The sequence below is a fragment of the Phoca vitulina genome, unplaced genomic scaffold (genome assembly GCF_004348235.1).
Source record: "Phoca vitulina isolate PV1807 unplaced genomic scaffold, GSC_HSeal_1.0 scaffold35, whole genome shotgun sequence".
Lineage (NCBI taxonomy): Eukaryota > Metazoa > Chordata > Mammalia > Carnivora > Phocidae > Phoca > Phoca vitulina.
Genome location: NW_022589738.1, coordinates 9,639,578 through 9,653,051, shown reverse-complemented (window position 1 = coordinate 9,653,051; position 13,474 = coordinate 9,639,578). Strand labels below are relative to the sequence as shown.

General features: G+C 36.6%; 1 protein-coding gene across 1 annotated transcript in view; it reads right to left on the bottom strand.

Moving 5' to 3' along the window:
* Nucleotides 1-13,474, bottom strand: part of CFAP47 (cilia and flagella associated protein 47) — a 453,685-nt gene that overhangs the window by 269,137 nt on the left and 171,074 nt on the right. Inside the window, exon 30 of the mRNA XM_032426488.1 lies at nt 7,720-7,941. Coding sequence (XP_032282379.1) covers nt 7,720-7,941 — 222 coding nt within the window. The remainder of the gene's footprint in view (nt 1-7,719; nt 7,942-13,474) is intronic.

Here is a 13,474-nt window from a genome sequence, read left to right as displayed (position 1 = left end):
ATTTAAATTCCAGATAGTTAACATAGTGTAATAATAGTTTCAGGTGTACAAGATAGTGATTCAACACTTCCATACAACACCTGGTACTCATTGCAGCAAGTGCACTCCTTAATCCCCATCACCTATATAACCCATCCCCCAACCAAACCCATCCGGTAACCATCAGTTTATTCTCTACAGTTAAGAGTCTGTTTCTTGGTTTGCCTCTCTTTTTTTTTCCCTTTGCTCATTTGTTTCGTTTTTTAAATTCCACATATGAGTGAAATCATATGGTATTTGTCTTTCTCTGACTTATTTCACTTAGCATTATACTCTCTAGCTCCATCCATGTCACTGCAAATGGCAAGATTTCCTTTTTATGGCTAAGTAATATTCCTGTGTGTGTGTGTGTGTGTGTGTGTGTGTGTGTGTGTGTGTGTGTGCCATTTATTTATTAATTCATCAATCGATGGACGCTTGGGGTATTTCCATAATTTGGCTATTGCAAATAATGCAGCTATAAACATCAGGAACATCAGGGTGCATGTATCCCTCTGAATTAGTATTTTTATATTCTTTGGGAAAATACCTAGTAGTGTGATTGCTGAATTGTAGGATAGTTAGTTCTATTTTTAACTTTTTGAAGAACCTTCATGTTTTTCACAGTGGCTGTACCAGTTTGCATTCCCATCAACAGTGCAAGAGGGTTCCCCTTTCTCCACATCCTCAGCAATACCTGTTGTTTCTTGTGTTGTTGATTTTAGCCATTCTGCCAGGTGTGAGGTGATACCTCATTGTAGTTTTGATTTGTGTTTCCCTGATGATCAGTGATTTTGAAGACCTTTCCATGTCTTTATTGGCCATCTATATGTCTTCTTTGGAAAAATGTCTTCTGCCCATTTTTTCATTGAATTATTTATTTTTGGGGTGTTGAGTCATATAAGTTTTTTATACATTTTGGATATTTATCTTTATCAGATAGGCCATTTGAAAATATCTTCTACCATGCAGTAGGTTGTCTTTTAGTCTTGTTGATTGTTTCCTTCTCTGTGCAGAGGCTTCCTATTTTGATGTAGTCCCAATAGTTTTATTTTTGCTTTTGTTTCCCTTGCCTCAGGAGACAGATATATAAAGAAGTTGCTACACCCAATGTCAAAGAGGTTACTGCCTGTGTTCTCTTCTAGGACTTTTATGGTTTCAGGTCACACATTGAGGTCTTTAATCCATTTTGAATTTATTTTTCTAACTTGTGTAAAAAAGTTTTCCAGTTTCATTCTTTTGCATGTTGCTGTCCAGTTTTCCCAACATTTGTTGAAGAAACAGTCTCTATCCCATTGTATATTCTTTTCTGCTTTGTCAAAGATTGACCATATAATTGTGGGTTTATTTCTGGGTTTTCTATTCTGTTGCATTGATCTATGTGTCTATTTTTGTGCCAGTACCATACTGTGTTGATAACTACAGCTTTGTAATATAACTTGAAGTCTATAAGAGTGATGCCTCCAGCTTTGCTTTTCTTTTTCAAGACTGCTTTGGCTATTCAGGTTCTTTTGTGGCTCCACAGAAATTTCAGGACTGTATGTTCTAGCTCTGTGAAAAATGCTGTTGGTGTTTTGATAGGCATTGCATTAAAAGTGTAGATTGCTTTGAGTAGTACAGACATTTTAACAAAATTTTTTCTTCCAATCCATGAGCATGGAATGTCTTTCCATTTGTTTGAGTTTTCTCCAATTTCTTCTATTAAAGTTTTGTAGTTTTCAGAGGAAAAGTCTTTCACCACTTTGGTTAGGTTTATTCTGAGATAGCTTAATGTTTTTGGTGCAATTATAAAAGGGATTGATTCCTTAATTTCTCTTTTTGCTGCTTCATTATTAGTATATAGAAATGCAATAGATTTCTGTATGTTGATTTTGTATCCTGCAACTTTACTGAATTTGTGTATCGGTTCTAACAGTTTTTTGGTGGAGTCTTTCGGGTTTTCTATATATAGCATCATGTCATCTGCAAATAGTGAAAGTTCTACTTCTTCCTTGCCAATTTGGAAGCTTTTTATCTCTTTTTGTTGTCTGATTACTGTGGCTAGGACTTCCAGTACTATGTTGAATAGAAGTAGTGAGAGTGGACATTCCTGTCTTGTTCCTGATTATAGAGTAAAAGTTCTCAGTTTTTCCTCATTTAGGATGATGTTAGCTGTGGGTTTTTAATATATGGCCTTTATTATATTGAGGTATATTCCCTTTAAACCTACTTTGTTGAGGGTTTTTTTTTTATTATTATGAATGGATGTTGTACTTTGTCAAATGCTTTTTCTGTATCTACAGAAAGGATCATATGGTTCTTTTACTCTGTGATATACCACACTGACTGATTAGCAAATATTGAACCACGCTTGCAACCCTGGAATAAATCCCACCTGATTGTGGTGAATGATTTTTAAATTTTTGTTGAATATGGTTTGCTAGTATTTTATTGAGGAGTTTTGCATATATGTTCATCAGAGATACTGGCCTATACTGTTTTTTTTGTGGTGTCTTTATCTAGTTTTGGTATCAGGGTAACGCTGGTCTCAAGGAATGAATTTAGAAGTTTTTCCTCCATTTCTATTTTTTGGTATAGTTTGCGAGGAATAGGTATTAACTCTTCTTTAAATGTTTGGTAGAATTCACTTGTGAAGCCCTCTGGTTATGGACTTTCATTTGTTGGGAGGTTTTTGATTACTGATTAAATTTCTTTGCTTGTTATCAGTCTGTTCAAATTTTCTATTTCTTCCTGATTCAGTTTTTGTGATTTACAGGTTTCTAGGAATTTAACCCTCTCTTCTAGGTTGTGCAATTTGTTGACATATAGTTTTTCATAATATTCTCTTATTATTATTTGTATTTCTGTGGTGTTGGTTGTTATTTCTTCTCTCTCATTTGTGATTTTATTTATTTGGTCCTTTCTATTTTCTTTTCAATAAGTCTGGCTACAGGTTTATCAATTTTATTAATTTTTTTCAAAGAACCAAGTCCTAGTTTCATTCATCTGTTCTACTGTTCTTTTAGTTTCTATATTACCTATTTCTGCTCTAATTATTATTTCCTTCCTTCTTCTGGCTTTAGGCTTCATTTGTTGTTTTATTTTCTAGTTCCTTTAGGTATAAAGTTAGGTTGTTTATTTGAGATTTTTCTTGCTTCTTGAGGTAGGCCTGTATTGCTATGTATTTCCCTCTTAGGACCTATTTGTTGCATCCCAAAGGTTTTAGACCATTGTGTTTCAATTTTTATTTGTTTCCATGTATTTTTTAATCTCTTCTCTGATTTCCTTATTGACCCATTCATTGTTTAGTAGCATGTTATTTAACTTCCATATATTTGTTGTCTTTCCAGATTTTTTCTTGTGGTTGCCTTCTACTTTCATAGTATTGTGGTCAGAAAAGGTGCATAGTATGACTTCAATCTTATTGTATTTGTTGAGGTTTGTTTTGTGGCCACATAATATGTGATGTATTCTGGAGAATGTTCCATGTGCACTTGAAAAGAATGTATTCTGCTGTTTTAGGTTGGAATGTTCTGAATATATGTGTAAAGTCCATCTGGTCCAGTGTGTCATTCAAAGCCACTGTTTTCTTATTGATTTTCTGTTTAGATGATCTGTCCATTGATGTAAGTGGGGGTGTTAAAGTCCGCGACTATTAGTGTATTATTATTGATTAGTTCCTTGATATTTGTTATTAACTATTTTATGTATTTGTGTGCTCCCATGTTGGGTGCGTAAATATTTGCAATTGTTGTATCTTCTTGTTGGATTGTCCCCTTTGTTATTATGTAGAACCCTTCTTTGTCTCTTGCTGCAGTCTTTGTTTTAAAGTCCAGTTTGTCCAATGTAGGTATTGCTAATCTGGCTTTCTTTTGACATCCATGTGCATGTAAATATTTCTCCATCCCTTCACTTTCAATCTACAGGTGTCATGAGTCTCTTGTAGGCAGCATATAGATGGGTCTTCTTTTTTTTTTTCCATCCATTCTGACACACTATGTCTTTTGACTGGAGCCTTTAGTCCATTTACATTCAAAGTAATTATTGATAACTATATATTACCATTTTATTACTTTTTTTGTGGTTGTTTCTGGAGATCTTCTCTGACCTCGTCTTCCTCTTTTTTATGTTTTGCTTTTTTTCTTTAGTGATATATTTGGATTTCTTTCTCTTTATTCTTTGCATTTTTAGTAGTGGTTTGTCCTATATGGTTACCATTAGGTTTGTATATAACCTCTTCTGAATGTAGCAGTCTATATTAAGTTGATGGTCATTTAAGTCTGAACCCATTCTTTTCTCCTCTTTTCCCCATGTTTGAGATACATGTTAATATATTTTATACCCTTTTTTTGGTGAGTTCCTTGACTGATTTTTTTACAGAAATATTCATTTTTACTGCATTTGTGTTTCCTGCATTGGTCCTGTCACTTTTGGTCTCTCGTTTCCACTTAGAGAGTCCCTTTTAATATTTCTTGCAGGGCTAGTTTAGTGGTCACAAACTCCTTTAGTTTTTGTTTGTCTGGGGAAACGCTTATCTCTCCTATTCTGAACTGAGGCCTTGTTGTATAGAGGATTCTTGGCTTCAGATTATTCCCATTCAGCCCTCTGAATATATCGAATATATCTGAATATAAGCCACTCTCTTCTGGCTTGCCAAGTTTCTGTTGAAGAATCCCCATCTAGCCTTATGGGTTTTCTCTTGTAAGTTAATGACTTCTTTTGTCTTGCTGCTTGTAAGATTTTTTCTTTATCACTATACTTAGAAAATTTAATTATAATATGTCTTGGTGTTGGCCTGCTTTTGTTGGGGGTTCTCTGTGCCTCCTGGATGAGGATGTTTCCTTCTCCAGATTAGGGAAGTTTTCAGCTATTATTTCTTCAAATAAATTTTCTGCCCCCTTTTCTCTCTTCTTCTGGAACTCCTATAACACAAATGCTATTACGTTTGATAGAGTCACTGAGTTCCCTAAGTTTATTCTCGTTTTGCATAATTTTTCCTTCTCTCTTTTGTTCAGCTTCATTGTTTTCCATTTCATTGTCTTCCAGGTCATTACTTCATTCCTCTACTTCTTCCAGCCTGGTGTTCATTGCATCAAGTGTGTTTCTAATCTCATTTATTGCACTCTTCATCTCTGATTCTTTTTAAATTCTTTTATCTCTGTGGTAAGGGTCTCCCTGATGTTCTCTATTCTTCTCTCAATTCCAGTGAGTATCCCTATGATCATTGCTTTACATTCTCCATCAGGCATGTTACTTATCTCTGTTTCACTTAGATCTCTGTCTGTGACCTTATCTTTTTCTTTCGTTTGGGATAAATTCCTCTGTCTTCTAATTTTGTCTAAGTCTCTGCCTGCTTCTTTTATTAGAAAAGCCAGTTATGGGCGCCTGGGTGGGCAGTTGGTTAAGCGACTGCCTTCGGCTCAGGTCATGATCCTGGAGTCCCTGGATCAAGTCCCGCATTGGGCTCCCTGCTCAGCAAGGAGCCTGCTTCTCCCTCTGACCCTCCCCCCTCTCATGTGCTCTCTCTCTCTCTCATTCTCTCTGTCTCAAATAAATAAATAAAATCTTAAAAAAAAAAAAAAAAAGAAAAGCCAGTTATTTCTCCTACTCCTGAAAGTAATAGCCTTATGAAGAAAAGGTCATGTAGTGCCCAGGGCCTGGCTCTTCAGGGAGTGTCTCTGGTATGTGTTACATGTGTGCTGCCATTGTGTCCTGGCCACTTTATCCTTCAGGCCAGTCATCTGCAGAGGCTTTCCTTGCCTGCTGTGGGCAGTGTTTGATTCCTGGCATGAATGTGGCAAGTTTTAACTACATATGCTTTGGTCTGCTTGTGAAATGAGACCTGTCACCACCTCCACTCTCTTGCAGGAACTGAGGTCCTGCAAAATTCTCTGGTCAGGAGATGTGGTATGGACAGGGGTTTGTGCTGGTCTTCTGGGGGAAGGATCTGCCGGCTGGAACTGATGCAAGTATGACTGAGAAGGGCAGGCTCACTGGAGTGCAGGGAGGGAGGCTTAGTATAAGCAAGTTAGACAGCCAGTATCATTGCTGTGCTGCTTCCCACTGGTGGCTCTGTGTTTATGGTGAGGGGCAGGGGAAGGAAATGGCACCAGCAAGCTCCTTTGTTCCTGGAGAGGTGTCTCTGTGAATGCTGCTTCTCAGTGACACACTAAGAAAAAATGATCTCCCCAATGTGTGCCCCAGTCGTTCTTCAGCTCACTGTTTCCATACTGGATGCCCTCAGGTTGTTTGCCTGCCTTCTCTCCTAGAGCAGCACAGAGCTTTCCAGGCTGTATCACAGCAAGCCCACTGACCTTTAAAACTCCAGGGTTCAAGTCCCACTGGTTTCAAGAACTCATGAAATTCTGCCCCTCTCGTTTTGCAAGCCAATGTCTAAGAGGAAACATTCTCCTTTCGTGTTCCCCTGCATGCTCCTCTCTCGCCGTTCTCAATGACCCTGGCTCCCTCCCCTCTGCAGCACCCAGGATTTACTTCTCCCCTAAACCACTTCTCCACACTTCCTACCTTCTTCAACGTGACCTCTTTTCTCCCTTTAGTTGTGTAGTTCTATCAGTCTTCAGGTCAATTTCTGGGGTATTTAGGATGATTTGATAGTTATCTGGTTGTGTTCATGGAACAAGGTGAGTCTAGGGTACTCCTACTCTGTTGTCATATTCCTGTTTCTCTGCACCATGTCTAATTTTTAAGACCATAGTATTGCAAGGGACTCAAAAATTCTGATCTGGAAATTAAAAAAACTTGAACACCAAATTTTTCATTTGCATTCCAGCTATAAGATTCCTCCTGTTACCTTTCATCCCCACCCCTGCTAAGGTAGGTGAACATCTCTGACCAACTATGGAGTAGATTCCATACAGAAAGAAGCAATGATATAAAAACACAGTAATACATTTCAAAATATATGAACCCTATTGCATAAATGATTACAAGTAACAAATGCTATTTTAGTGTTACAGAAGCATGGTTAAATGGAATAGTAACACTGCTTATAGATGTTCCAGTGGATAAGGATACTGCAAATACAGGTAAAATAAGGAATATAAATTCATCAATACTCTCCTTAGACTTTTAATAAACACTGCTTTTCCATTTCTTGGCCACTCACCATTTAATCTCTGCAGAGGAACTACAGACCTTATAATGACAAGTATTTTTCCTGTATTTTCTGTCAACCATTTATGGAAATTTTCACCTGCTGATTATTTTTATATTAAAAGACTTAACTATGCTGACTAAAAATTCATAGTATAACTTGAGATTATACTAACAGTATTCTGAGAAATAAACTTATTGGTTTCATCCCTTTTTACTTCTATGGATTTCTATATTTGTCTAGGTAAAAAAATCTCAAAATGAGGTCATGGACCAGAACAAATAAGTATCACCTGAAACTCCTTATAAATACAAATTAACATCATAAACTCTGTAAGGGCCAGCAACCTGTTTAACATGCTATCACAGTGATTTGGATAGATGATAAAGCTTGAGAATGAGTACCCTAGGTTATCAATTTAATAGCCTATGAAGTGCTTATTTTCTATTATTTATATATTACAGGGTTATGAGTATAGTGGAAACTTAGTAAATATATTATAAAAAGACAAATAATTCAAAATCTATCTATCTACCTATCTACCCATCTACTTATGTATCTATCCAAGCCATAATTACATGTTTAAATTAGCACACCCATGCTCTTACTTGAGAAAGTCAAGAAGTGAAGAATGTTGAAAATGAAGTTGAGTCACCCTTTCAGTATAATCCTCAGGTGAGGACTGACTTGAATTAATTCCAGGTGGCATTTTTCCACTCAAGTGGAGCATCACATCATAAATGGTCTTATTATATTTGGAAAAGTCATTCTGTCTAGAAAATTTTTTGGATGATGAGGTTGACGAGTTGAATTGTATTTTAAACACTTCCCTATGAGAAAACAATTTTAAAATTAAAAAAAACTCAACATGTTATGTTATGAAAAAATGTTCAATGACTAAATAAAGTTCAATTTAAAATCAAATAAGAAATTACAAAATTTACCTTATTCAGCTACCATTTGTTAGTACAAATTAGATGTTTTGATAACCCTGGAGCTTTTCACTACCTTGTTTTAAACACATCATTATCTAATGTTGCAATTGTCAGGTCTGGAAGATTGGACTGTGATCAGAAAATATAAGTGCTTTGGAGAAATAGTACATGGGTTAAGTCCTGGGCTCATTACCTACTAGCTGGTTGAGAAGTTATCCAAACTCACTGAACTCAAATTTTATACCATTTAAATTGGAGATAATAATGCCTATAATAGTTTTGAAGATAGATGTCAAACATTCATCATGCATGTTTAGACAAAAACAAATTTACACATATTTTCTCAATTTTGTATTTTAATAATTAGAAGGGCACATTGGCCTAAGTGGAGATTCACATTTTAAAGATAAGTCCAGAGAGCTATTGCTCCTATATATTTCTCTGTTCTTTAAATAAGACAGTCCAACCTCTATTTCTGATACTTCCCACACTCAGTTATACTGCATGCTAATTTTTTTTTTTTTTTTAAAGATTTTATTTATTTATTTGACAGCGAGAGACACAGCGAGAGAGGGAACACAAGCAGGGGAGTGGGAGAGGGAGAAGCAGGCTTCCCGCAGAGCAGGGAGCCCGATGCAGGGCTCGATCCCAGGACCCTGGAGCCATGACCTGAGCCGAAGGCAGACGCTTAACGACTGAGCCACCCAGGCGCCCCTGCATGCTAATTTTTAAATTGAGTAAAATAAATCCAACCAATCCTTGCTGTCTATACTTTATCAGTTATCTAATACTATACTATATTGTCTATTTGCTTCTAGCAGTCAAAGTCAAAATGTATCACTAACTTAGACTAACAAATAAAAAGTGCCCAAGGAGCCATTTTGAATGGCAGTTCTCCAGTTTGGTAGCTAGTAGGTCTGTATTGCATATTATAGGACAAAGTACATTGACTTAGGTAAGGGGCTGACTACCATTGCTCAAACTCTGGCTCTGCCTCTTACTGTGGGACTTTATGGAAGCTATTTGACTTGTCTGTTTCTCAAGTTCCTCATTAGTAATGTACATAACAGAGCAGTATATCCTGAAGGTACCAACAAAGCAAACAAATATTTCATGGAAAAGAATTAACACCTGAAAATATTTCTATAAAAAATTATGAAAAAGATAAATGATCTAAACAGAATTAAGACATAACCAGACAATAACTAAAAAAAAGGAGAAAGAACAACAAGTTGAATACAAATAGAAAGAAACAATAAATAACATAAACAGACACACAGGGCCCCACATATTACAGTTTTAAGACACAGATTTTAAAGTAATTGTATGGACTATGATTAAGATTGAGAATTTTGTCATCAAACTATAAATATAAAAATATAACTAATGGAGGGGCCCCTGGGTGGCTCAGTCGGTCAAGCATCCAATTCTTGATTTTGGCTCAGGTCATGACCTCAAGGTCATGAAATCAAGCCCTGCGTAGGGCTCTGCACTCAGAATGGAGTCTGCTTGAGATTCTCTCTCTCTCCCTCTGCCTCTGCCATTACCCCCAATTGCTCTCTCTCTCTCTCAATAAATAAAATCTTAAAATATATGTGTATATAACTAAATGGAAATTTTAGAAATAAACAAATCCAGTAAGTAAAATTAAGAGAGCAATGGATGAAGTTAACAGCAGACTAAATCAAGGGAAGAATTCATGCAATGGAATGTAGGCCATAGGAAAGTGTCTATACTGCAACAGAGAGGGACACAAGGATAGAAAAATACAGAAGAGTGAGCAAAGGAGAGGAGCCTCAAAGAATGAGGTAGTCACATAATGGAAAGGATATCGGTTGACAACTTTCCAAAACTGACAATAAAAAATCAAACCACAGATGAAAGAATCACTATGAATCCCAGTAAGAATAACTACAAAGAACAGGCTCTTTATGACGAAACATTTCCAAATGACCAAGAACATGTAAAAATTTTCTTAATAGCAAGAGCAGTAAGATGTCAGTTTAAACCACACCCATCAGAAAGAGCTAATATTGAAAAGACTGACAATATTAACTGTTTCTTACAATGCAGAGCAACTGGAACTTTCATTTATGACCTGTGGGACTGGAAATTGGTACAACCACCTTAGAAAATTGTTTAGAAGTAATTTCTAAAGGTGATCATATTTCTATCTTATGATCTGGCAATTTTAGTCTTAATATATATGCCTTTCAGAAATATGTACCAAGGGCGCCTGGGTGGCTCAGTTGGTTAAGCGACTGCCTTCGGCTCAGGTCATGATCCTGGAGTCCCTGGATCGAGTCCTGCATCGGGCTCCCTGCTCGGCAGGGAGTCTGCTTCTCCCTCTGACCCTCCCGACCCTCCCCCCTCTCATGTGCTCTCTCTCTCAGTCTCTCTCTCTCAAATAAATAAATAAAATCTTAAAAAAAAAAAAAAAAAGAAATATGTACCAAAAGACATATTAAAATTTCTATAGCATTATTCATAATAGAAAAATCTAGAAGCCAGTGAAATGTCTATGAACAGAATGATTAAATAATAGAATATTCATACAAGGGCCTCATATGCAGGATTACTAATAATCAACTCTGAAATGCAAAAATGAATCATATGAACATAATACTGAGCAAAAAAAATCCAGATGCTACAAAAAAATGCAAACTGTATGATTCTTCCTACATAAAGCTCAAAAACAGAAAAAAACTAATCTTTGGTGTTAGAATTCAGGATAATGGTGACCTCTGTGGGAGATGGAAAGGGAGTTGGAAGGGGCAGGGATTCGGAGATGTTAGCAGTGCTCTATTTCTTGGTCTAAGTGGTAGCTACACACATGTTCACATAGTTATAATTCTGTCTATATGTTACATGGTGACAAATATGATTAAAATTCAAAGAAACCTTAAACTCTGGAGTTTACAGATCTATGCTTGCATAATAAAACTTAAAAAAAAAAAAAAGGAAATGATTACCATAAAAGTCAAGCTAGTAATTTCCTTTCAATTATAGAGATCTGGGAGGTTGTGTGGGTCATAAGAGGTTTCTGGGGTGCTGTCAAAGTGAAACCTGCATAGGGGTTTGCTCTAGGAGTAAAATGAGGGGTTGTACTTGGGTTTGTGAATCTTTCTCTATGTGTGTTTTATTTCATGATTTAAAAAGTCACAAGGAGGGGCACCTGGGTGACTCAGTATGTTAAGCGTCTGCCTTCAGCTCAGGTCATGATCCCAGGGTCCTCAGATCGAGCTCCACATTGGGCTCCCTGTTTGCGGGGGGCCTGCTTCTCCCTCTCCTTCCTGCTCGTGCTCTCTCGCTATCTCTCTCTCTCTCGCAAATAAAATAATTAAATCTTATAAATAAATAAATAAAATCATGAGGAAACAGCTTGGGTCTTCAAAGTTCCTCTAGCACCTGCAGACTGACTGAAATTAGCTAGTTAAAATTATTGTTCAGAGGACTGTTAATGGAAAAGGTGATATTGTTAGTGAATAACTGGATTGCCCACTGGAAGCACAAATTATGATGTATAAACTACAGTCTTTAATAACTATATGCATGCATATCCCACAAATCTGAACTTTATGTGTCCACAATAGCCAAACTATGGAAAGAGCCAAGATGTCCATCAACAGATGAGTGGATAAAGAAGATGTGCCAAACTGGAATAATGAAATATTATGCAACCATCAAAAAACCCGAAATCTTGCCATTTGCAATGACATGGATGGAACTAGAGGGTATTATGCTAAGCAAAATAAGTCAATCAGAGAACGACACGTATCATATGATCTCACTGATATGAGGAATTCTTAATCTCAGGAAACAAACTGAGGGTTGCTGGAGTGGTGGGGAGTGGGAGGGATGGGGTGGCTGGGTGATAGACATTGGGGAGGGTATGTGCTATGGTTAGCACTGTGAATTGTGTAAGACTGTTGAATCACAGACCTGTACCCCTGAAACAAATAATACATTATATGTTAAAAAAAAAAAAAAAAAAAGACGATAGTAGGAAGGGAAAAATGAAGGGGCGGGGAAATCAGAGAGGGGGAGATGAACCATGAGAGACTATGGACTCTGAGAAACAAACTGAGGGTTCTAGAGGGGAGGGGGATGGGGGGATTGGTTAGCCTGGTGATGGGTATTAAAGAGGGCATGTATTGAATGGAGCACTGGGTGTTATACGCAAACAATGAATGATGGAACACTACATTAAAAACTAATGATGTAATGTATGGTGATTAACATACCATAATAAAATAAAATTTTAAAAAATCTGGACTTTATGTTAATTAAAAGCTTGACAATTATTAACAATATTCCTTCTCCTCTTGTTTACATATTAGGGTATTAAATGATTTTAAGTTTCTTATTCAATTATGAGAGTCCTCCTACTTTAGAGATTGAAAATATGCACAAGCAAAAGGCTCAATATACTTATGTCATGATCTATCTTTCCAGGTAAAGAAACCACCTACCACTTAATCACTATCACCAGCAAGCAAGTAATAAAATGGTTAAAGAAGGAAACTATCTTGAAAAGAATTATAAAATGATTCATTATTCTTACAGCAATGTGGAGCAATGAAAAAAACTCAAGGAAGCCAACTCTAATCAGTTATTTAACTACTTTTATTTTAACACTTTCAGTCTAAAGACACATTTTTGTGACTTTGTTGGACATGGCTGGCAGAAAGAAGAGGCAGGCTGCTCAGAAACAGAGGAGAAACTTTATGTTTATATTATTAAATTTATCAGTAATCTTGCCAGCAGCTCAAAGTGACAAAGAAAAAGCATCACACACACACACACACTTTTTAGAAAACATTAGAACTTCCTACATCAAACTGGGGAAAAATCCTGTGAGAGGGAAGGGAAATATTGTTAATGAAATATCATTGGTAAGTGCTTGGAAAAGATGGGTCTGTTCTTTTTTTTAAAGACTTTATTTATTTATTTATTTGACAGAGAGAGACATAGCAAGAGAGGGAACACAAGCAGGGGGAGTGGGAGAGGGAGAGGGAGAAGCAGTCTTGCCACTGAGCAGGGAGCCCGATGAGGGACTCGATCCCAGGACCCTGGGATCATGACCTGAGCCAAAGGCAGATGCTTAATGACTGAGCCACCCAGGAAAAGATGGGTTTTAAATTTACCTTCCACTGTCAAATAGAAGAGTTAGTGAATACAATGAATGAAATCAGAAATATAGAACACTACTAACACAATCCTAGTTAAATTTAATATTAACAGCTAATATTTACTGAATGCTTACTAGGTCCTATGCGCTATTCTGATAAAGAAATTACCTCTTCTAAATATCACAAGAACCCTATAAGGTAGGTATTATCATTACCTCCTTTTTACAAATGAGGAAACAGAGGCACTGACAAAATATTTTATTTTGCATGCTGTCATTATGAATGGTAGGACATTC